The sequence below is a fragment of the Excalfactoria chinensis genome, chromosome 13, assembly GCF_039878825.1.
Source record: "Excalfactoria chinensis isolate bCotChi1 chromosome 13, bCotChi1.hap2, whole genome shotgun sequence".
Lineage (NCBI taxonomy): Eukaryota > Metazoa > Chordata > Aves > Galliformes > Phasianidae > Excalfactoria > Excalfactoria chinensis.
The window spans coordinates 11453767-11479696 of NC_092837.1; the positions used below are offsets into that span (position 1 = coordinate 11453767).

The window sequence follows — 25930 nt, forward strand, 5'->3', positions numbered from 1 at the left end:
TTTTTTTTTTTTTGCAGAGGGCTGTTCCGATGATGATTTCAGGGAAGAGAGTGTGTGAGTAAGAAGAAGATGAGGAGGAAGAGGTTGGGAAAAAAACAAACAGTCTGGTGTACACCATCAGTGGATGGATAAAATTTGAATGTCATTACTGTAGAATGGAAACACTTGGGAAACAGAATGGAAGAAAGTGAAACCCAAATACTGATAGACTCATGGTTTAGCGCTGGAAAACTTGTGATGAACAGGACGGTCATCTTTGCTTATATGTTTGTTATATCTATATTAAGAATCTAACCAAAAAGAAAAATATTATAACATAAAACCCAACCAAATACACCAGGGTTTATTTCTTTCAGATTGACACTGTGGTAACCAAAGCCTATATAGATTTCAGTGTCAGCACAGGCCAAAGGGTTGCTCTGGACATTATCGTTTTGGCTGCAAATGTTGAAGGCTGATGAAATATGAATTTCAAGAGAACAGAATACGAATGTTTTCTAGGCCTTGTGTTATTATAGAACTTCATCAAATACCAGTAGATTGCATATCAAGTGGTTCCAGTCTGCCCTTGTCTCAAACATATTCTCTGAAAGGGTATAGGCATCTCATTTCACACCATAGGATGCTGCAGAGCCAAACTACATTAACATACAACAGCTAAGACTAATGTTTGGAAGTGGCCCAGTCTCTGAGTCAGACTGATCCTTTCCGTTCATAAACTTTAAAGTGCCAGGAAAAAAGTTTAGAAGTCCAATTAAAATAAAACCCAGGTAGCTCCAGTGCAGGCTTATCATCACTGTGTGAGGAGGGCAGCATTCCACTCTTCCTCTGTGAGCTGCTTGAGCAAGAATCTTGAAGTGGCCTCACAAGAGACAGGCTGAAAGGGGTCTCCTTTGTTGAGGCTGAGTATGGAGACTGAGAAGCTTGGCTGGCAGATTTTTCTGTAAGTGTTTGTTGCTTTATTCAACTTGGTTTACTTATTTCTCCTCGTGCACACTAATTTGAAAGGGATCTTTCTCTTGAGCTTGGTTTCTGATGAACCATCTTCCCAGCTCATCCCATTCATTCCCATATTCATCTCCAGTCAGCTCCTGTGATGGCATGAAACTTCTTATTCTTACCTCTCAGTCCCTGAACCACCTGTGTATCTGCTCTCATTTCTTCCCTATTCCTTTCTGATGATTATTGACATCTCAAGCAGGTTCTCTCTTCATTCTTTCATATCTTTCCACTCCTTTTTGTGCGTTCTGTGTATTTACAGCACTTGCTTTTTCTCACTATCTCCTTTGACAATAAAAGAAAACCCTTGGAGACTATCGCCAATCTGGAGTCTCTCTTTGGCCAAACAGCAGATGGCTGCAGACAGCAAGAAAGATAGATGCCAGATTGGATCCTATGACATCTGAAATTGGCCACCCAAAACTAACCTCCCTCCTAATCAGAGGCCCTAACAATGGTGTATCAGAGATGCTGAGTCCACAGACTCCAGGTGCAATCAATACAGGGCAGAGACAGCCTCCTCTGGCTTCATTCTTTCGAGGTTACAAAAACCTCTTTTTGGAAGATTTTCTCTGGCCACACCCTGACTTCTGCAACAGATTGTTTAGCACTGAGAAAACCTTCCCAATCCGCTGACCATCATCCTGCTGGCAAACAACCAAAGAAGAGTGATGAAAACACAAGTGTTAGTTGTAGGAGAGGCCGCCTGCCAGCAAATCACAGAAGAAGCAGTTAAAAATCCATATTCTAATTATGACAAAAATGAAAAAGAGTAGGATTCTCTTGTCTGAGGAGTCCCACTGGGCTTATTCGGCTCCCCAAATGCTACACAATATCTGGAGGAAACCCCTGAGAAAGCTGATAAGGCAGCAGCCAAAAGTAAACAGGCAAAGTGCTCTTCAATGTCTCACTCCAGTTCTGATGGATCCAATGATGGATGAGAATGCTAAACTACAATACCATGACTGGGTGCCCACGGGTTGCTGCAGAAGGATTTGGTTGGTTTTCCAGCTAAGCTTCCAGTGTTTTCTTTGAAAAATTCCTCCTAGCCAAGATTTTGGCTTGTTTAACTTGTTCACTGCTGGGGGGGCAGTGAGTGGCCCAGTGCTGTTGAATCCTCACATACATGTCTCACCGAAAAGCACCACTTTCCATGCATTGCTGAGTACAGAATAGCATTCCTTCTGTCTGGGCAGCCACCTGAGCTGAGCCCGACTTCACACTGAGGATACTCATCCTGCCTTCCACAGCCCATGCTGAGAATGAACCCACCCACCCTGAGGTCACTCTTAATGCAACAAACCAGGCACTCGGCATCACCAGCCCTTGTTGAGCTCTCACACTGACTCCCCCACTGACACTATGCTGGTACGAGGTCTCTGGGAGAGATCCAAAATAGCACTCAGGCACTGAAGTGCAACTTGTGCAGACTGCTGGCGCCGGTGCTCCTGAGAGCAGCCCCAGAAAGCCTGTCCTCCCCTCCCTCATCTAAGTCAGATGCTCTAAGAGCCTACAGCTCCTGGTGAAAGCTTCCTCTGGCGCCTAAAGGTCTGCTGCCTTTCTGTGCCCAGCAGCCTCACAGCCCTGCCTGGGCTGAATTCTCATGTCTACTTCTCTCCCGAAATATGGTGGGCTTTTTTGCCAGTAAGGCAATTTAAAGGGCCCAATTTGCTAGGCATGTTGTGATTGAACAGGACACCAAGGACAAGGCTGAAGGGAAGGAACTCTTGGAAGTGCTTATGTGCTTATATGTATTTAACACTAGTAAGTCATGGATCCCCCCCCAGCCCAGTATCACCAGTATCCCAGCCCTACCATTACCACTGTTTCTGAGAGAAGGGCCCTAACCAGCCACTCTATTCCAGCACAACAGTTGGCACTCCTGGTCACACAACAGTTCATCTTTCTGACACTGGACAGAGAGAGCCCTCTCCTTTCTTCCCTTGAATGCTTGAAGTTTCTCACAGCACTCCCTATAAGTTCAAAGGTCCAGAAGTGAACATGGGAATATGCAAAACAACGGTGGTGGCTTATCTCCCAGGAAAATTTCCACAGAGAAGTCTGATTCAAGTGTCGATGCTAAATGTGTGACTTACTTAAAGACACAAATGATCACTTTTTGGTTCCATATCAGGGTTTCATAGGGACATCCTCAGACAACCCCTTCTCCCAGGTATTTCCTGCTGATTGATACAGGCATCTCACCACTCAGTGTACTAGCCATGGGCAAAAGTCCTTAGGTTCCTAATTATTCTTCTCTTGTGTACAGGGAATTTAGGCATTTAACTCACTGTAGAATAGTCTTCCCTTCAATTACTGAATTACTGAATTAAGCAAACACCTTTAGATGCTAAACTTTAAACTCTTCCTTGTTACGAACTGAAATCTCTTTGAGATTTAGCCCTCTGTTTTTGCGTTCAAAGTCCTTGATTACGCTGCTTACCTCCAGTTAATGGTTAACATGCATCCGGTTAACTCCATCACCTTTGGCCGTGACCCTGCACACGATTTCAGTCTCCCAAACTGCACTGGTCACTGATCAGTACAGAGGGGCTGTGTGAGGCAAGACTGACAGCAGCTGGAATTTGTCCGCGGAGTTCATTTCCACAGTGGAAAAGGAAGCAAACACAAAAACTTACTGTTCACTGTGGCTTTGCCCATAATAAATACCTGACATGCCGAAAACTAAAGCAAACAAGCAAGCAAAGAGAAACCTTATTAAACACAGGGTACATTTTCAGGGGCTTTTAAAGATGATTTCCATTAGCATTGCCCAGTTCAGTGCTCACTCAGTGTCATGGGGCAGGGAAGAGCCAGCGTGGCTGTGTGGGCCCCCTGCCCCCCCCCCCCCCCCCCCACACACACACACACATACACAGCCCTGGGATCCATAAAATGATTATGCTGTTACCTCTGTGTATTGAGAAGGAAGAAGAGAGGTTGTTTTCACGCTGTAAGGGAAAAACTCAGACACTCAATGAAGGACCTTTGTATAAGTTGAACAGATATGAATTTATCCCACTGTCCATTCAAGATGCAGTCTTGTAATAGATTGATAGTTATAGGATATAGGATAATGACAACGGCATCCTACACTGCGTGAGGATGTGACTTAAAGCTCACTTCTTTTCTCCCTGAGACTTGGAAAATGCTGCCAACAAGTAGCTTACTAAAATGCTAAGAGGAAGGGCTGAGCTTTCATTACTGATTATACTTAGCACAGCACTTGTGTTTGAATTCTTCACCTACAGGCGCATCCTGTTCCTTCAGAAATATTTCCTCACATGCTGTTATTTATATTTTTCAATGTTTTATAACTTTTCTTCTGTTCACTCTCTGAAATGTTTTTTCCTTTTCCTGAACGGCAGTTGTGTTCAATGCTTCATGCAGCCAAAGTCACGCCCTGCAGAATACAACACATAATCAAGTAAACACGCCCTGCGTAGCAATGTGCTCACTTAAATCCCAAACCCACCCTGACACAAGTGCTGCAAACATATCCTGTGAATACATGCACAATGGTAAAACATTGTGGAGTGCATAGCCTGTCACACGCTGTCCCAAACAAAAAGCTACAGTTCAGCTGTGAGCAAACACTGCTGTGGCAGAAGGGGCGAAGTGAATAAGCACTGCACCTTCCTTAACAGTCATCGTACATTCCCAATTGATGAACAAAATGAAGGTGACCTAAACGATGACTGTATGTACCCTGCTTTACCCTTAGCAAACAATGCTGCTCGTGACCCAGTCGCAGCACTTGCAATACGTTCCCAGCTCAGGAGTGGTAGTACAAGCCAGGGGCTAACATAAAGCTCAGCCATGTGTAAGAAAGCACAAACAAAACAAAGGAGGAAATCATACAAGGGCATTTTAGATTGTTTTATTGTACAGTATCATGGTGAATGAGTCGAGTCCTCACTGCACTTCTTTGAGAACAAGGAAATTTTAACAACTTAGAGATAAAAAAGAAATCATCACAGATTACTATAAGCTGCATTAACGTGAGGTTAAAAGCAAAGAACAGCATTTTCTAGGTATTTTCACCTAGAAACTGGGAAGATTTAGGAAAACCAGAGAAACAAACTGTTATTTGATTCTGGGCTATCAAGATGATTCAAACAAAGCAAGTGTGGGTCACTTGTTTCTAGGAAGGAGGCAGCAGTTTGTTTTTTTCTATGAAACATGAGTTAGGAATCCTGGTAGTCATCTGTGATCTGATTTATTTATAAGAAAGTGAACCGAAATCAGGACAATACTCCTTTTTGTGAACAGAACTATGAGCACAGATTTAGGAATGGGGGGGGGGGGAGGGGATGCAAAGGAGGGGGGCATTTGCTAATTTTAGAGGTGAATCCGACCTTACTCTGTAGCCTTAGCTCATCCAATTCACCCCTCTGCTTCAGTCTGTTCCCTGCTGAAAGAGTCATGAAAAACATTACTTGCTGATTTCAGAGTTGTTTCAATTAGTGTTATTAATACTGCTTGAAGAGAAACAATGGATAATTTTAGGGCTGCCGTTATTAGTAAACGTTCATCTATTACCTACATGGAAAAAAAAATGATAGATAACATTTAAATCAGCTGTCAGTATCAGTTTATTTATTCCAGTTCTAATGATAGGACAAGCGCCTCAAATAAACCCAGGCTTTCAGTTCTCATTCTCATACACAACATGATCTGAGCAGCCGCACCCAGCTGGACTGAGGACAAATTCCTGTGCTTATCTCAGGCTCACTAGAAGTCTTATGTAATTAAACAATATTGTGACGAGGGTCTTATCTCAGGGCATTAACTTCTTCTTCCCTTGGCAAGGATGTAAGTGAACTGGATCAAATTGGAAAGCTGTCTTGGCGCTGCTCCGGGCGCATCATTTTCTTCAGTTTGACCTTTTAGTTGGAAACAAAACTTCCCACTAAGAGCTCTCTCGCTGTGTTGCATTCTCAATCCTTGGGTCTGACAGAGGAATGAGTGTCCTCTCCATTTGTCTACCCTACAGGTTAAATACTTTTGTAACCACTTTAGCACTGCCTTGGCTCCTGAGTTGGTCTTTGCACAAGATGGTTAATAATAGCTCTAACGACACAGGGGCCTTGCCAGGAGCCCAGACTAGCACTGGATTGTGCAACTAGAACTTGATAGGCACTGTTTTATTGCTGCTTTTTTCTTTGTTTGTTTGTTGTTTTGCTTTTCCACTATAGATAAGACCCCCTGGCTACACCTACACAGTTAGTTTGACCTCTTGAGAGATGAGAATAGTCTCATTGGCTTCAGCGGGTTGTTCAATTTCGGAGCACGATGCACAGCATGGCAGGGTTTGGTGGCTGACCAGTCTGCAATCTGCTGAATGCACTTGCACAATGCAGTTTGGGTAATTTAGATGTCTGAGATCAAAAAGCCAATTAGGGCTTCTTTATCTGTTCCCTGGGGGGTTTTGAGGGATTGTGCCTCGTTATCTCACCCCAGGACTCCTCCATTTTACCTATCTAAATATGCACACAGCATATTCAGATAGCCACCATTTCTCCCTTTCTCTTGCTCTGCTTTTAGGCAGAGAAGACAAAAGCAGCTATATTCTATTCCTGCGTTGTAATCTAACACACACGGTATGAAGGCACCACTTCACTCCCTAATGAAATATTGGTCACAGTTTATCTACGGCAGAAGGTCTCCAACTGAGGCTGCAATGTGGAGCTGTTAAGGGCACAAGCTGTGCCGCAGGATAATGTATGCAGCACCGTGAGATCAGCGATGTGCACTGCATTCAATCTGGCAGGGACAGAGTCAGACAAAAGCATTAATGCTTCAGGCAAAACGGCAAGACGGCAGATCAGAGGGGCTCAGGTGATGGGGAAACGTCTTGCCTGCAAAACAGGGAGCTTTCCCTTACGTTAACTCTTTGTCCTCCAATAAAACATGCAGAAAGGTTTGCAAAAGAAAGTCAAGGAGCCAGGCTGGCACCAAGGGGTTTCGTTCAGCACCAGCGCGCTGCGTGTCAGCCTGCAGGCAGTGCTGCCAGGTGCTCTGCTGCTGCTGCTGCTGCCGCTGCTGCCGGCGGGCACTTCGAACCCTGACCCCAGAACGCGGGGCCGAAACAGCAGCAGCCCGACGGCTCCTCGCCTCCCGCCGCTGCCCGTAACCCGGCGGCGGAAGCGACGGCCGGTCCCAGCCGCCCAATGGGCTGAGCGCTGCGCGGCGGCGGGGCCGTCACTTCCTGGCCCTGCAGCCGGCGGCAGCGAGGCGAGAGCCGGGCCCGGGGGCGGCGGGGCCCTCAGCCTGCCCGGCGCCGGCCACCACCAGCACCATGCCCTTTGACTTCAGGAGGTGAGTGCGGCCGGACGGGGTCGGGTCCGCCGCTGCTTCACTCCCGACCTCGCGGCCCTGCGCCTCGGCGGCCTTCGCGCCTCCTGCCCGGGAGCAGGTGGTGTAAAGCGAGCCGGGCCCTGCGGGATGGGGAGGAGCGGCAGCGCGAAGTGGGTCTGGGTCGGGGCGTGGGAACCCGTGCCCGGCGTGCAATTATCGTTATATAATGGCGTTGTGCAAAGCAGAACGAGGCGTGAGGAGTTTCGAGCGGCCCCGGGAGCGGGGGGTGGAGCGGCCCCGGGCGGCGGTGGGGCCGTGGGGCGGCGGCGGGGGATCGGGCCTGGCGGGCGGGGTGAGGCCTGCGAGGCGCTGGGGCCCGAGCACTCCGTGTGCGCTCCCAAAGCGAAACCAAGGGACCCCTGGGCTGCTGCGGGGCTGCAGTGATAGCCGCGGGTTTGACCCTTTCCCGAACCAAAGCTGTGTAACTCTCCAGATTGATGCCTCCCGCGTGCAGAATGCACTTCTCTGTAGAAGCCTTTTCATGTCAGTTCTACCCTAGCGTTAGGGTTATCATAAAAATACCCCGATCTGGGAACTGAGGCTTGTGAGGTCTCACTTGGGGTACTGTGCTCATATGTGTACAGCAGAGGAGAGACATAGACCTGTTTGGGTGTATCCAAAGGAGAGCCACAGAAATGATCCAAGGATGGAACACCTCCTGTGGGAGGACAAGCTGAGAGCTGGGGCTGTTCAGCCTGGAGAAGAGAAGGCTCTGGGAAGACCAGAGAGTGGCCTTTTAGTGTCTAAAGGGGACTGTAAGAAAGAGGGGGACAGACTGTTTGGCAGGGGCTGTTGTGATAAGACAAGGGGAAATGGTTTAAAACAAAAAGATTTAGATTGGATATAAGAAAATGGTTCTTTATGACAGGGGTGGTGGCATAGGTTGCCCAGAGAGTGGGTGAATGTTCTGTTCCTACAGACACGCAAGGTCAGTCTGGAGGGGCTCTGTGGGTTTCCCTGTTCTCTGCAGGGAGTTGGACCAGATGACCTTGAAGGGTCCCTTCCGACTCAAATGGTTGAACTCATGTTTTGTATGTAGGACCACCATGAGCCGTGCAGAACTGTCCCTTTGACGTGGAGAAAAAAGCACAGTCCTGTTGTTCTGCCCTACAAAAGCTGTGCACTGTGTTTCTGCTGTAACTCTAAACCAGGCCTCTCATTTATACAGGATGGCAGGATCTTGTATGTGATCCGTGAGGCACTGTTGAACATGGAGCAGTTGCTTCTGAATGAAAACTTGATGAAGCTGGAAACAGCATCTACTGGATCATGTGGGATCCGGGTCCCAGAGCCCTGTTTCTTCCTTTGTATAAAGCTTGGTAGAAAAACCCTTCTCAGCTTTGGAGACATTCTGCCAGCTGCAAGCCCTGTTGCCGTCTGTTTTCAGACTTGTAGAATACACGAACAATGAGGGATCCTGGGTTGTGGCTGTTGCTTTGTAATAGCAGATAAAACGTTATTGCAGATGTCTCAAAAATGTCAGTTCTGTTGGATCTCAAAATGCACACGTGGAAAGCAGCTTCACAAAGAGCGATCACCTTAAGAGCAAGCACTTGTGCTGTGCTTCAGAACAGTGTAAAGGTGCTGAATAAAAGCTCAGTTAGTTTGGATTAATGAGTTACAGAGACATCAGTTCCCATCTGCACTTTAAAGATTCACAGGTGCAAGTAAGTTCTTTGTCATCGAGTTGGAGGAGTAGAAACAGACATGTCAAAGCACCTACTCATACAGTGTAAGCGTATTGAAGTTCATCTTTTCTGCAGAGATGAGACTTCAAAGGCTGCACTTGGTATAAACCAAGAACTTCATGGTACAGAGAAACTAATGTCACATACGACAAACTGCTTTCCTCTTTTAGCAGCTTGAACTGAGCTCAGGAACAACATTTTTGCAAAGGTTAGAGACAGTCTTTTAGCTTTTCTGATCACTGTGCAGTCAGTGGAACAAAATCTGTTGAGGTTGGAAAGTTTTACTTTAGTAGGTTAAGAATGATGCATGCGTTAAAAATTTGCAGCTACTTCCTGACAGTGATATAATGTAACACAACAGGCTGAGAGAAGAGGGAAGTTTCCACCTGTGGTGTATTTCTGAAGGAAGACGTGATGGTTTCTGTCATTTAAATGCAAGGATTTTCTGTCAGGGATTTCAACTGGATGTTCCCTTTGCGAGGTACAGTTTGACGCTCTGTCTTTACCACACGCTTCGAAGTGTGTGTTATCCTTATGAATGAGTAGAAGGTTGGATTTAAAAAATAAAAAGGAAATTAAAAAATTACATTCTAGAGTCCAAAATTTAGAGTTTCCAAGTAGAAAGATACTGGGTTTTTTCCGAAGGCTGCAGCTTTCACCCATGAAGACCCTATTCTCCATTGGTTGAAGTTTAAGAAAGCATTTCTGGCCATTTGACTTAATCTTTCCTGTCTCATAGACTTAAGGGTTCAAATTTGCCCCAGTTGAAGAACACAAAGTGCTTGGATACGTATCTTGGAAGGATTCTCCTTGGGGCAGAGTCTGAGGCGTACCGGTTGGTATCAGATGCGGACACGGCTTGTTTTATCACTCATGCTGTGCATTTATTTTTCAGTAAGACTTTTCTTGGCTTATCAACGATTCTTTTTGCCAATGTAAAGTGCGTTTAAATTATAAATAAAATAGTATTTTTGCAATGACTTCACTTTGCATTAACGCTCAGTAACTTCTGAGTGTTAGGGCGTTAATAATCCTTAGCTCTTGCCTAGTGCTTTTCATCTGTCAGAGCATTTCACGTTCCCTGACCTCTGCAGTCCTTTGATGGTGGTAAGGAATCGAGTTTTCATTTTATAGACTGGAGGTTTTGGTACGGATGTGTTTGGTGCACGTCACAAGACATCAGCCCTCCTGCAGAGCTCCTGAATCACTTTGTATGTACAGAAGGCCTGGTTCCTTCTCAGTTTGTAAATCATGTTCTTGCCTTTTCCATCAACACATTGTTGCTTTTTCCTTTCCCCGGTTTGTTAGTGCTCATCTCAGCAACGCTTCATACTTATTTGGGGATTTTGAGGTGCACATGCAAAACAGAGAGGGTACTTTACCCTTGAGCATTTAAGACAGTGTCACCTGTGTATTTGCAGCTTCTGTAGTCGTTAAAGTCATAATTAGATTAAACTGTATAGCTTGGGTAATCTTGAACAGTGATTGCAGGCCAGAAGGTTTCTCACATGTTACGTGATCTGCTCAGCAAAAGGCTTAGCTCCACTGGAGAACAACAGTGCTGGAGTTCAGCTTGCTCTAACGCTGAGAGTTACAGGCGTAATGAGTGACTTCTACGTGCTGGAAGTAGACATGGCGGGGAGAAGCTTGCTGCAAGTTCAGTTTGCTTCTGAATCTGATGGCTTTTCTTGGCATCTGCCTATTTGCATGGCAGTTACTGATGGCTTTGTTGCAGTTTCTGAAACTTCTTTGCTGTGCTGGTACCTGTAACTGGGCTGAGACAAACAAAAATAGACGATTCCGAAATCAAGTTTTTGTTCTAACTGGGGAGATTCTCAGTTGTGCCCTGACCACTTGTTCAGCAGAGAGTAGCAAACAGCTGCAAATCCTTATTTTTATGTTCAACTAAACACTTCGGAGTTTATTTCTCACTACTAATTGCGATGTTTTGATTAAGACTTCTGTCGTATTTGTCCCCTTATTCCCTGGTACCCTAAATGAAGTACTGTTTTTTGCCAGTATGCTGTGCCTGGATTTTAGAGGTCAGGAGGAAGGAACCAGGCTTAGGAGGGATTTTGGTTTAAGTGCTGATTTAGAGTGGAAGTTCTTAGTGGCAGATTTATTCCCTCTGAACAGTACAATGGGGCCCACAGTCAGTTGTTCCATGGTAAATCTGTAATAAATGATACGTTCTACATGGGTATTCTGATGGACTGCTGAACAGTGTTCTGGTTGTTCTGGGCCACGGGCAGGTCTTTACTTTGGTTCCCATTTGTGTTGTTGTGTTTTTTTTTAAGTCCAATCATCCAGTCAGCTGAAACTGACACACTTTCAGCATTATTGCCTTCAGGAGAGGCCGTGTGATTAGGGATGTTTTTAATTTCGACCTACGAGTTGTGATGGCTAATAGACAAACTGATGCCCGAGACAACTGGCCTGGCATGGTTGCGAAACTGGTGATAGAAACTGTTTCAGCAGCATCAAGGAGCTCTGTTTGTCCTCCTTTGATTCCCAGGCAGATTAGTGAGATCAGGCTGGCAGATAGGAGGTGATCTGCAGTCTTAAGAGAAAAATCTTTTCCAGCACTAAGCCACCCCTTTGACAAAAGTTTCTCACGCTCTTCTGAGCTTAAGAAAAATAGCTTGCTTTCAGTCTTCGGACTTAAGGAAAGGAGCAAAGCTCTCTCACATAATCCTACCATTTTTCTTTTGACAGATTTGTGAGGGTCACAACTTAAAAGCTTTCTTGTAACACCTCAAATCTCACTTCAACTTTTAGGGGAGTTGTTCAGCTTATGTGTGAATGTTTGCCAGTTGTAAAGCAAGAATAGGTGAGATGTTAGGAAGGAATTCTTTTCTCAGAGTGCAGTGAGGCACTGACATTGCTGCCCAGAGCTGTGGGTGCCCAAGGCCAGGTGGGATGGGGCCCTGGGCATCTTGATCTGAAGGGGGGTAACCAGCCCACTGCAGGGGTTGATATTGGCTGATCTTTAAGGTTCCTTCCATCCCAATCATGCTGTGATTCCATGAAAAATGCTGAGTGACATCCTGGCGCTGCCTAATGACTGTCAAATGCTAGTGGAAATGTACATATTTGTTCAGCAGTTTAATTTGCAATCTCTTTGTGAAGTCTCAAGCAGCTCAGTGTTTCTCATGGGATCACAGCGCACTGTGCTCCATCCACCTGCGCTCCCTCTCAGCGCACTGTTTAACAATCTGCATTAGTACACAGCGGTTCATTTGGCAAAGTTACTTGCTGAACTTACTTTACAAATAAGCTGTCTCTCCTGTAGAACTGCACGCTGGTGATTGCAGCAGGTATCACCTGTTCTTGGCTGAAAGATCACGGGGAGGACACGAAAGAAGAATAAGCGGCTACAGCCAGCTGGAACGGTTTCTCCTGGTTGGATGAGTTGTGCTTAGAGCTGTGCATGCAGCAGTATCGAGAAGGTTTGCATGTGCCCTATACTGAGTTGTGTGTGGTCATGCTCACTTCCACAGCCACAAACCACAGCCATGTATAGCCAGTGGCCGAAACACTGCTCTGTGTTGGTTAGCTGGGTGCCTCTTTACACATTGCAGGGACTGCACTTTTTTGTTGAGTTCCTTTAATGACAGCTGCCTGCTCCTGAGCAACTGGTGGCTCTGTGAGCATGCTCCTGGTGAGCGTGTTCCACCTCAGTATGTTGTGCAACGCCGCGGGGAAACAAGGCTTCACAAGGCTTCGTGGGCTGCTGCCTTACGTAACTGCTGGTGCCAGGCCGTGCCATGACTAACTGCATTTCAACAATAGCCCTTTGAGGGCACCTGAAAGATTATTCGGCAGTCAGATGGGCACATAGCAGTTGTACAGACAGAGCCTGTTGATGCCTGTGCCACAAATAACCAATTATACATTGAGTGCATGCGTGTAAATATTTCTTCCTAAGTCTCCTTAATACGTTATTTATCTTAAAATAGCTGGAGTGGAAAATTGTTCTTGATTAAGTACAGGAATATTAAATTCCGGCTTTGTAGGAAAGTTCTGTATTGTTCCTTCTGAACTTTAACTGTCCTGCTTTGTTCCCTCGTTGATGACACAGATGCTTTCTTCATGGCATCATAGTTCGTTGCTGTGAAAATGACTGAATCACAGTAAACAGAGCTGAAGCAATACTGTGGAAGGGAGAAGCTGTGGAAGTTGTTGAGCTTGTATTTTGAAGTGTGCAGGAGTATTTTTTTTTTTAGGTATGTAATTCAAATGTCAGAGGTGGTAAGAAAAGAACATTCTTGCAATGAGGGAAGAAGTAGTGGAATCATCTGTTTTTTTTGTCTTGTATCCAAGCACAAGCTCTGAAATGTCTACGTATTCCTGCACCAAGGCAGCTGCCCCCAGAATGGAAAACTGTTGTGCCAAAAAGCTGTTAATAATGATCTTGTTATGTTCTACAGGCCTTCCTTATCCTGAAATGTTGGTGTATTTCAGCTGTGATCATGGCAGCTGTGCACCAGAGAAGTCTGAGTTAGATGGACTGTGTTTGAATCGAGTGTGTTCGGATAGTTTTTGTTTTGCCTATTCTATTTCTTTTTAAGAATGTTTGCAGATGCAGTTATGTATCTGGTTTAGGCCAGATAAGCCAGAAACACAGACTGCCTTTTAATGCAGGAGACATCAAAGTGCTGTGTTAACGTAGACAGGCCTGCAGAGCTACCAGCAGAATTTCAGGCTCTCAGGATTGCTTAGTATTTATTTAATAATCATATCCTAAGGCAGACCACATGTTTTGTTAATTGCTGTCCACATCCATAGACCGCTGCGTACTGTGAATAAAAGGCTGGAGAGCCCACCACAGGACCAGCGCTGCCAATAATGTAAATAGGACCATATTTTCAGATACAGGTGAAATCTCAGACCTTCACTTGATTCCACATCAGTAAATCAAATGTGACCCTACTGAATCTGGTTGCTGGAGTGTGACAAGTTGTATCTTGACCAGCAGGTGCTGGTAAACCAGGTGCCAACTGCACATATGGGTGTACGATGGGTCTGTCATTCACGTTTTTCTGGCAGGGTGGGATCATTATGGCTATTTCTTGACAGCTGAGTCAAAACCAGGAACTTCATCTGGAAACCAGATGTTACTTTCGAGCTGTACTTCCTCATAAGGAGTATAATTGTAAACATCTAAAAGATAGCACTGAGTTCTAGAAGCGTATACAGAAATTCTCCTAGATTGGAATATAATTAGGACAGTCTGAACTGGTCACTTTCATGAAATCTCTTGCTGATGCAGAAGAATTTATCATGCAGTGGAGTGTGGACTGGTCTGCGTGCTCTTAAGGGCTTCGAAGCCTTATGAAGTTGGAGCTGTTTTCTTCACTTTATTGTTCTCCTCCTCCACTTCCCTTCAGCAGAGGTTATTTGTCTTCAGGCAGTTCTGTGTTATATAAAGGGGTGCAGTGCCAGCCTCAGATTTGCAGTCCTGGCTTTCAGAAGGCGGTGTTCAAAAAAGAAAGGCACAACATTCTGATGCTACGTTAATCTCGTTTAATTTAATTGTGTCTTGTTTGAAGATGTTCAGCAGGAATAGACAGAAACAAAGTCTTAATGTTTTCTGATTTCTAGAAACTATGAGAAAAGTATCTCTTATTTTTCCCCCTGTGGATGTGTTTTGGTTTTGCTCTGAATTCCACATAGGTAATTTCTGGGAAATTAGAGTTTTGTGGAGATCAGGACTCTGTCTGTGGGGAGAGCTGAGAAGAGGGGATGTGCTCAGGCACTGAGGCCAGCAGCACTGGGAGCAGCGAGAGACTGTAGGTCAGTGTGATAGAGCTGGGGGAGCATGGCAGGGAAGAGAAACTCTGTTCTGAGGGGTCTTTCCTTGGGAAACGGAGCAAAGTTCAGGACCAAGAGGCTCACAGAGGGAATGGGTGAGGAACAGGGCTGGGAGATGCGGGGGAGTAGTGAGGGCTGGAGCTTCTGAGCTTAAGGGGGATGGAGGCTCTGCGACAGGATGGCTGCAGTTTACCTAGGCTATTTAAGTATCTGGACAACTTAATTAGCTTGTGGAGAGCCATAAGTTTGATCCTGTTCCTCTTCTCTCTTCCCCCCTCCTCTCTTTCTGATCTCCAGAATATGGTACTGCCATGCAGACGTCCACTTGCTTTCAGCCCAGCGAAGGGCTGGGTCCCTTTAAATACCAGTCCTTTTACTTGAACATTTTTTCTTCATGACATTTTTCTCCCATTTTGATGAAGCAAAGTATAGTTTGCTCACTTTATTAAAAATACATTTCTCTTTCATCCTTCATTTTGACGCCTGCCTCGCTGCCTAAAAGGAAATAAAATGTTTGCTGGCAGGACTCCACCATTGAGTTTCTGAGATTATAAATACATTCCTCCTCCTAATTACCTTTGAAATATACTTGAGCCTAACATTTTATTCAGGAAAAATAAAACAACACAAAAACACATTAAAAAAGCCCCATGTTATACTGCTTCCTCTCTTCCATTCATCAGTGGCATCTAAAATAGTTTTCACTTTGGGGTTATTTCAGTAAAAGCAATTGCTGTGTATTCCTGGGCAATAGAAAACAAGGTCCTTACGCACCGAAAGAACAAGAACACAAAATTCAGAGCACAGCTGACAAAAAGGTATTATGCAGAACAGGACAGTGGAGTAAAGGAGCCTGGCTGAAGGGAGAAACCAGCAGGAATAGCTGCTTGAAAAGAAATCTGTATGAACGGAAGCTGAATCTATTCATTTTGTGCCCTCTTGATGTAAGTGTTGTGGGGATTCATAGTCTTTTGTCCTAGAAATAAATGATTTTGTTATTTCTCTATATAAAATCTTTCCTGTACCTGCTAAATAGCCAGAAGCCCAGATGACATAATGCCACACAAGCTGCTGCTGAGGGTGTTTCTCTCGGCCCCTTTCCCTAAATGTCCATTTACTTAAATGCTGTGTTATATAATGAATGACAGTCCTCATGGCTAACCTTGTTTTCTCATTCTTAGTGCTCCTCCTTGTTTCAGAAACTTCCTCTGTTAGTTTCATTATGTTCTTGGAACTCGAATTAAGAGGGAGGAGCCGACTGGCAAGGAAAATCATTCCCTCATTTCACTCCTTGGCCTTCAAGTGCGAAGAGTCAGGAAAAAACAGAAAAAAAAATAAAAGATACTGGAGGATTCTGCTTTGAAAAATGGTGTCATGTGAGGGTGAAATGTGAGGGTGAAATGTAAGTCATGCAGGGTTTAAGAGTTCCAGTCTTTTCTTGCTTGCAGTATAGATAAGCTAGTTTAAAACTGCATTAGTTCCTCCTTGTCCAGTCCTTGGCGTACCAGAACTGGCTCCAAGTAGTTCAGGATTAAACAGTTTCCAGTGTGATTTTGAAGCCTTGGGCGTTTGTGCATCAAAGCTCAACTTCTGAACTATTTGTGTTAATGCCCCATTGTGTGTAAATGAGGACTAGGTGATTACTTAACATTGTTTGTGTATTATCTACTGTTACGCAGGTAATAATCTTATTAAATGTGTTAATAACTGCTTGGTATTTACAAGTATCAGTTTATTAGTTGGGCTTTGAATCTGAATTTGCATCTTGAACTTGCGTTTGGGGCCAAACTTCAATACTTACATATAATGTGATTACATCCCATACATCAAGTTCTGTTAACAAGATCACTTATTTTACTTTACACGTGCTTCAAAGTTTAGGTCCCAATTCAGGAAACTGTTCCTAATAAAGACTGTTCATGGACATGCACTCTAGGTACAGCCCCGTGTCTGAACTGAGACTTGGCTCTTGCACAGCACATCTACTTTGTTTTCATAAACATCTTCCCAGAGCTTTTACTCCTGGAGACCTTCAGAGATACCGGGGCTTTGATCAGTAATACTTTGTATTTCCGTAGAGTTTTTCATCTGTAGGTTTCAATGTGTTTGGTGAAAAGCCGACAGATGTCACCAGCTGCCACTCTGCAAAATGAAGAAGCTGAAGTAGAACGACTTAATTGACTGGAGCAGCAATTACAGTGAGTCAGTGCTGGGAGCAGAAGAGAACTCAATTCTATTCCCACTGCTGTGCCCATTCCCTGGGATGGCAGCATGGCTCTGTCCCACAGGCTGCCTTGAGCTGCTCTCTGCACATCATGTTCTCATCTGCCGTCAGACAGGAAACACAGAAATTTCATTTCAACAAAGAATTAACAATCTCAAGAAGAAGAGTTCAGAGTTGGCAGTTCCGATTCTCTTTCCCTGCCACTGACTTCCTGCAATTGTTCTTCGCTGCCTATAAAAGAGGGTGATAGATTTCTCTTGTTGGAAGCAGAGGTGCTTCTTTTTAGCTCTGCTAGATTAGGCAAGAGCTAAATGTTTTTGCAGAGGTGTCACAGAGGTACTTGCCTTTGGGTGGACAGAAAAGCAGCAGCATCTGAAAACAGGAGTTCTGAAAGGAATCTTAAACTACTGTTTTACCTACAAATTGAAACAATAATACTTCCTCTGTATGTGTAGGGGAGGGCATTAGGATGAGGCATCTGTCAACTTCTTTTTTGATTTTCTTGCTCTTCCCCACTCTCTTAAGGAGGCCCTCTGGTATTTTGACATGACTTGGAGGAAGTACAGCACTTCAGATAGGTTCCTTCTCCAAGTCAATCAGGGGTCTCCGTTCCTTCGTTTCGCTCAGAAACTGCATCTTTTCTCCTCTCATGCTTTCGTAAGGTGGGAAATTGCTCCAGGCTGCTAGTCAGAGCAGGTCTGGCTTTGTTTTATAGCAGCTTTCAGACACCTGGGGTGCACAATGCCGCCCACACAAGTGGCTGTGTCCTTCTATGCCACCTGCCTGGCCGGCTGCGTACTTCTGCCTCACCCATGGGAGCCTGGTGACATCTGGGCCCTATCTGGGTCAGTAGGCAGAGAGGCCTGTCTTCCTTGTTCCTTGATCATCACTGTCCCAAGTACCAGCTCTTCTGGGCTTATCTGCTATTTTGATCATTTCAAGCATGCTGTTGGTAGGTACATGCAGCGGGGTAATTGATCTTTCAGGCCATCTCTTGTGCCGTAGGAGTCAGCCTGCTGTTACACTGTTGAATAAAATCAATTTAACAAGTAAAGAAAGTAATTTTTTTCTCTCTAGGTATGGTCACAGTGGCTCTGGGTATGGATTTAACAGCTGTGAATGGTAACAGTCCCATCAGCAACTTCAAATGGGTGACTGAGATTTTAAGTAGATGGCTTTTTGTTAATCAGAAGAACAAACTATGTGTGCAAACCTGACTGTGCTGTTTATTCTACCTTGACGTTTAATTTGGCATGAACAGTCAGACTGAAAACTAAATTGGTAGGTTTATTTATTTCATGATACAAACGCAACAGCTCTGCTTTGAGAGATCTTACTGTGAGTGTCTGACGTGCTTCGAAGAAAAGGAACAAAGCCAGAGGGGTCCACCCTGTGCTAAAGGCAGCAGTCTGTTTGTGTATAAGCCTGCTCCTTTCCTTGGGAGGTGAGTGGCCCCTAGGAAGGTTAAAAGCTCACAACGTACAGCTGAATGCATGGCAGCTCCTGACATTTGCTGTTGATATCAGGCCTGCTCTTACTGCTCCATAACTCAAAGGCTGTTAAGGCAGTGTTATTGACAGGCAGGGATGAATTGTCCCCAAGCCATTATTAGCGAGCAGTGACCCAAGGAAACAGAGGAATGGTTGCTGCCTGTTAAACAGCTTTGGTGTTTTGGTGGAATATTTTTTGTTCAGCTCTTAGCTGAATTATTTGATTTCTTTGGTTAAAATTCTTTTGCTCTTCTGGTAGCACTGGAGTTTGTTTCTCTGTCTGACTTGGTTAAAGGACTGTGAGATGTAATGCTCTGGGGCAGCAATTTCTTCTCTGTTTCGTGCCTACAGCCTGAGAATCTGTTGTACTTTCTGTCTGTGTTGTGGAACATGAGGAGGTGGATGGGGCTGCTGGTTACTGGATGTTTCAGTGGGTGCTTTCAGTAACCCAGCATTTTTGCTAGGTTGCTTCCTGAAACTTCAGCAGTGTCGGTGAGCACAGATTCCACAATACCTCAAGCTGCTGGGGTGGCAGGTTTTTGCTTACATGTTTTGTTCTTCTGATTCTTGTTAGGTGAGGGACATGTCTTTGCCCAAGCAGAATATCACAAAGGTGTAAATATTCCCTGACACAAAACTGCGTGCCTTTGGTGGGAAGGTTTCTCTAGAATTACTGCTGGAACTACAAGAAGGGTATTTCCTTTCTGCCATCAGTTTCCAGCCTGAAGGAGCTTGCTCTGGCAACAGTGTGCTGCTATACTCATTTTGATTCCGTGAATTCAGGCTGAAGGTATCCAGTGTAGACACAGTGTTACTGTCTTTTCCTTCTGCCTCCAACCTGCACTGATGGCTGGTGGCAGAAGGAACATCCTGAGACAAACACAGTCACAAAATGCTGTTCTCCCCTCTGGAACTCCCACCTCCTCCAACATTTTCCTGGAGAGATAAAATGGAGTCTGTTTGCACGCAGTTGTCTTTGAATGTTAGATGGACTTAGTCCAACTTATGGTGAGTTTCTTCCTGCTTCCCATCTCCTCCTTACAAATGATAAAACATTTTATGCAAAGCGGATTGCAGAGCTTTAAGCTGTAAGTGGTATCTCTGCTAAGAGCCTTAATAGCAACAGGTACTGAGTGAATCATGATCCATAAATTCTTATGCTGTCTCCAGAGATGCATATTCCAGATGTGGTAGCAGCAGTAATAGAAGGAAGGAAAGTTGTGCAGTACACTTTGCTGTGGACTGGTGGGGAAACTCGGTGCTGTTGTTCAGCTCATTTTGTGTGCACATAAACACGGTTCCTAAAGTGGGGTCAAGCATGCTCATTCTCTTCTCCCCACTTCACACCTGCCTTGGTTTCATGAACTGCTAATGCAACTCTTCTGTCTTTAAATGACAAACTTAAGAACAGATGCAGCTACGTAGTCTTATGGGAAGAGTTAGTTGTCTGTCTTTGTGCATCGGCTCTATAGCAGCCAAATAAAGGTGACTGAACCCAACCATCTCTGCTCCCTGAATCATTTGTCTGTAACACAGGAGTGAAACAGAAGGTTTTGAGGAGGCAGGTTGGTCAATGGTAAGAAGAAGAATAAAAGAGCATGAAGAGTAATGAATCCCTGTCTCCAGGGAAAGTTAATCCTTCTAAGAGTTAAAGATGGTTTGTCTCTTCTATGGCATCTGAATAAAAATTGTCAGGTGGCTGGACTCACTGATGTCTGCATGAAGTAATTAAAGAGTATAGTGTAATTCAGAAGGGTGCATCCTAAAGATGAGTTAATTTAGCGTGTCTCAATAGTAGGTGCTTACAAAGATGTTTTCTAAACTGTTAGCAGACAGAGCTGCCTTGGGCTGGCTATTACTGAACAGGGAATGTGTGCAGGGGTAGGTGTAGCTGTCCAAGGCACTTTGATGGCTTTGCTGCTCCTTGAGTCCCTTCCACAGTGATGTAGCTGTCATCAGAGGCAGTCTGTGGTGGTTGTTTAGATACAGATGTTCCTAGAAGTGCACCATGTGGTTTTCCTGCTCATCTGGGAAAAAAAGTGAAATCAACAAATAGAGTTATTTGCCTTCTGTAGATGAAAAGGACCTTTTTCTTCCTTTTTTCCTGAGTTTCTTAGTATCTAATCTGTGTAAGATACCTCTGTGTTGTGTATTTCTTGAACGTACAGCTCAGGGTACAGGGTGTAACGGGAGAAGTCGTCTGTTCTATGTCGTAACCTCACTTACTGGTGAGTATGCAGTGAATGAACTTTGTAAGGAACAGGCAAGCTTTGTTGTGCTAGTCAGGAATTGGCGTCCGTGTGGAGCAACACTGACATCAAGCCCTCTTGGACTGTTTTTACTTGAGGCCTGCAGCCATACTCTGATTCACCCTTCTTTGGTTTGCAAGAAGGACTTGACAAATAGGAAATAAGAGCATCAATGTTGTACTTGAATGTACCTCTGATGTGTAGGAGCTGTGCAACTGAACCGTTCAGCTGGGTGAGGGCACTACCAGCATGTGGGCAGAAGCTTTTTCAGTCTGCCACCCCTCTGTTTCTCTGAGGAGGGATGTTTCTTGCTAAGAAGAAAGCAACTGGGGACAGAGCTCTCACTGACCATAAGAGCTCTTCGGGGCAGTTCAGGCTGGAAGGCCTCACCAGCCAGCCTTTTCTTATCTCTTTTTTCCCTTTGTCTCTCAGGAACCCCAGGGAGGTCTCCCCTACAGCCTTTCTTGTCTCTTCAGGAGATGTTGCATATGATGGGTTATGGTGTGCCCCACTCATGCTGAGTGAGTGCAGCAGGCGGCTCAGCACCACTCAGCTGCTCACTCACTCTGCCTGGGTGGGGTGGGGAGGGGAGTTGGAAATATAAACCTGGGAACTCGTGGTTTGAGGCAGTTTACTGGGCGAAGCAATAGCCATGTACACGAGCAAAGCAAGGCAGATATCCAGCCCCTCCCAGGAGAGCAGGGCTCGGCACATGTAATGGTTTCTTGGGAAGATGGATGCTACCACTCTGATCGTCCCTTCCCTTCCTCGTCCTTTTCCCCAGTTTGTGTCACTGATCACAGCATCATATGGTATGGGACCTCCCTTTGACTCAACTGGGTCAGCTGTCCTGGCTACATCCTCTCCAGCTCCTTGTGCACCCCAGCCCTTGCTTGTCCACCACCTGGCCTCCAACCCGCGACGTGCTGCAATACAAACTCTGCAGTTCTTCTGATTTCTTGCTGTAGTAACAACAGAGTCTTTACAGTATTTTCAAAGTTATCTTTCTGCATTTATACTCAGTAGTCCCCACTCTCCCCTCCCCCCTTCCCCCCTTTTGTTTAGTTGAATCTGCTGTAGAATCTTCAGTTGCTTGTCTAAATAAATCACAAAGTTATGTTTCAGCTGTTAGGTGTGTGGTGCCTGCAGGTTGCTTCCAGTGACACTTATTTGTTAACAAGGCAAATTGGTTCAGTAACACCACACTCTTTTTCTTCAACAAGCTATCAAAGCTACCGATGTCTTGTAGAATTAAGGTTGTTTTTCACTGTGCACTGGGCCAGCTATTGGGAGTGAGTAACATCACCAGAAACTAAGGACCTTGGCATCAAACGTGGCTTCAAATATGCCATCCTTTCATTTGGCTCCATTGAGGTGTACCCGTCTACAGTTTCACATTGCCATCCATTTGTGCCACTGCAGTAAGATAAGACCAAGATGAGAGGCCTCTTGCACACCCATCCATCAGGCAGCCCTCGCTCCATCACCCATCTCTGTTCAACCATGCTAGGATTTGTGGATTCTGTTTGAGCTGCTCAGTGGAAAGCTGCACAAGGATCGTGCTCACAGGAGCCATTGGAACTGTTCATTGATGCTCCTGTCAGGGAGATGAGAAAGTTTCTTGCTATGTCCTCAGCATTGGATAGTAAAAAAACTGTAGCATTCCCTGGCACTGGTCATGAACGTTGGTTCCATGGAACTCTGACATTACCAAACCAAGTCTTTTTTTGTTTACATCCGTGCTGCCATTGAAACAAAAGACAATAGATACACTGGATGTGTCAGGAAATTCCTTTGTAAGGAATGATGACAGCCCAGTGCTATCTTTAGCTTTGTGCTCTGGTACTGCAAGGTCCAGCCCTCCCTTTGTGAGGATCTGCATGACCTGGAGGAAGAGCTTTCCTAGCAAAAACTCTAGTTGTTTCCATACTTATGGCTATGTCAGCTGATGGACTCAAAGGTGTTCCTTCACCTTGCGAGTCTTGCTTTCTGAGTAAAGGAATATAGTTGCCAAAAGCCTGGTCTAAATAACCTGCTTGCCGGCCTGTGGAAACTGTGCCTGCATGCTTTTAAGTGCAAGGTCATGTCTGCCTTTGTGAAAGTGGGGTTAACTGCTCCACAATGCTGCCAGCTGAGTTCACAGTTACTTGAGGTGATGAATGTGCTGGAAATCTACGCCCTGATTGTTAAGGATAGAAGTACAAGCACATCGAAGGGGGATATTCACAGCATGGTACAGCGTGTCTTGCTGCTCTGTGGGCTAACTGGTACACTTCTGAACGTCCAGTCTCCCTCCAGTATTAGTAATACCTTCCATTGTGTTGAGTATGCTGGTATCAGGCAGCTTTTGCAATAGAGAGGGCACAAGGTTCCTCTCTGTTCCCAGCAAGTAAATACTCTTCCAAGTGACCAATGCTTCAGGAACCTAAAGGCTTGCTGGAATTTTTCCTTCAAGTGCTTACAGGAACATCTGACCTGAGGGCAAGTAAAACCTGTTCACTTTTCCATGCATGTAACTCTGCATCCTATAGGCAAATCAGATCCAGAGACTTGCTTAAATCTCTTAGCTGTGTGTCATGGTCAAGGAGGGAGATAGATAGAGTATAAGGTAGTTGAAGAGGTGGGAGCAGAACAGCACATTGAAAGGGTGAACTGCCTTTTAAGCACTTGAAGCCAGCTGATGAGCTTGGCTGGGAACCATTGATCATCAGCTTTCTGTAGAGCCTTTGCCTGTTCCTAGCTTACTTGCACCATGTAGAACTTAATTTGTTGGTTTTGGGTGTTATTTACATGGTTAAAATAGCAGGCAGAGAGGAGAGAAGCATGCTGTGACATCAGCTTTCCACTGAGTTAAAAGATGGGATTATTTCGCTAATCCTGTGATGGATCATCTTTTTAAAACCAGTAAATATTTCTGACCTTAAGAAAAAATTGCCTTTTATAGTATCCTCAGACTGCTGTTTTTCCTGACTCCAGTGTGGAGGTATTTCCCATCTCTAATTGTTCACTCACACTGAAAAGCTCTTGCATTTTCGTGTGCTTTCTCTCAGTTCTTGTAGCTGCGTTGATGTATTATTGTGACCATAGTGAGATGCTGCCAGCTTTCAGCATTTTATGGGCTGTGAGCAGGAAAGATCAGCTACTTCCTCCGCCCGTGAGACCATGATGTCACCAGCTGCTCTGGGCTGCTTTATCATCCGCTGCTGCTGTTGCTTTGGTGTATGTGGAAAGAATGTAAACAGCACTTTCCAGATGTTCTCAGGGCAGCTGGAGAACCATAAAAGGACTCTTTGCTTCAGGAATATTACTGATCTGTTTAGGCGATGGCAGGGAATAGAGTCATGAGAACATATAACTCCGTGTGCATCCCGTGCAGCGTGCTCTGTCAATTATATCACATGAGCAAGAGCTGTGTTCAGTTAGCAAACGCCGCTCTGTCTGCTGCTGTGGCCCTGTTAGCTGCGTTTGGAAATGCTTCACATGCTGAGTTCATCCTCACGAGACCCTGAACAGATGTAGTCTTCGTATTTCATAGGTGAAGCAGTGGTTCATCAGGACACTTAAGTGATTGCATAGCAAGTTCAGGACATGAACTGCGTAGGTGATGTTCATGATACCATCCTTCCTTCTCTTCTCCTTTCTTCCTCCAGTTTCACATCCTGAATAATACAGCAATAGCGTCCTAACCTGATGTGTGGCAAATGCTCACAGTGTGCATCCAGATGGTACTGATGATTTATATAGGTGCTGAATAAAGGAAAGAATGCCGATGTAGTTTTTGAGCTCTCTGTGTAACATTTGGTGTAGCAGGAAGTACTAAATCAGTGCAGAGCTCCTTCCTCTTGGTGCCATAGGGGGGAGGAATTTGGAAGTCGGCGTCTCTCATGCCTGTCCAGGACTGGAAAAAGCATCAAGTCTCACTTGCTAGTGCTGTATCCAAAAAAAGTCTATTCAGGGGGAGAACCAGTCACTTCCTTCTTTAGGGTGTGTGTGTGTTTTTAATGCATTAATTAATTTTTATTGAGTGGTGGAAAAACTGATGTCAAGAGCTGCATTGCGGCTGGACATGCAGCAACACAACGTGGTAGGAAATAATACAGCATCATCATAAGGGCAGTGAAAGTTTAACCATGGATAGTTTAAAATAGCAAAGCTGAGCCATATGGATATTAAAAGATATGACTGAATCAAAACAACCGTCTAATATTAAAATGGATTTTGTAAACTTCTTGGGTTAATTTCTCCTGTGTATCCAATGTCCAAGGGTCAGTTTCTTGTCTTAACATCATGATTTCTGGCTCTGGTTTTGGTGAGCCTTGGCTGCCATGGAATACAGAACACAAGTTGAAATGCTGGTTGTGTCTCGCTGGTGTTTTTTTTTGCCAGGCCTTTATATTCAGGAGTCTGTAGAGTATCCTTTTCCTTTTACGGTGGTCTGTAAGCTTGTCCAGCATGACTTCTTCCTTGGCACCTGTAGCAGCTCAAATTGCAACGATCCATGGCAGCAAAGCCAAGGGAGGCGGAGGGAATTGCTTTGGAAACTGGAGCCCGAAAGCAGAGCAGTTACATAACTGTACAAAAGAAAAAGGACTTTTTGTTTTGTTTTGCTTTCCCTTCTCATATCCTTCTGCAAACTCAAAAAAATGTTGTTGGAAAGCTGGATGGAAAAAACTTCAGCATCGTTCGTCCCTGTGGGGACGTGAAATGTATTGAAATATTCCACCTGGTTTATGGCTGTTACTTTTCCTCTTTCAGGTTTGACATCTACAGGAAGGTGCCAAAAGACCTTACACAGCCAACCTACACAGGGGCTATTAGTAAGTAGCACTTCTTTTTGCTGTCCTTGAATTCCCCTGAGCTAAAATTAAAGATCTTTTGGCTTTTGTGTCTTAAAGGATATTTTAAAAGGGATATAAGAGACTAGAAAAGATGTCCTTTGTTGCTGAGACAGCTCTTCTTACTCAATACCTAAGGTTTCAATAAATGATGGAGGAATTTGAATGGATTTGGACTCTGGGCGTGTAAAAGTAGCAAAGGGATCTTCTTGTGAAAGGGAGCTCCTAAGAGCTAAAGCTGGAATACCCACTCTGCTAGCTACTCAAGTAG

General features: G+C 44.8%; 1 protein-coding gene across 1 annotated transcript in view; it reads left to right on the forward strand.

The window, feature by feature from the left end:
• Positions 1-7161: 7161 nt before the first annotated feature.
• The window catches only part of ERGIC1 (endoplasmic reticulum-golgi intermediate compartment 1), a 51829-nt gene continuing 33060 nt past the window's right edge, over positions 7162-25930 (forward strand). The window contains exons 1-2 of the mRNA XM_072348391.1: positions 7162-7320; positions 25580-25641. Coding sequence (XP_072204492.1) covers positions 7301-7320; positions 25580-25641 — 82 coding nt within the window. The 5' untranslated portion in view covers positions 7162-7300. The remainder of the gene's footprint in view (positions 7321-25579; positions 25642-25930) is intronic.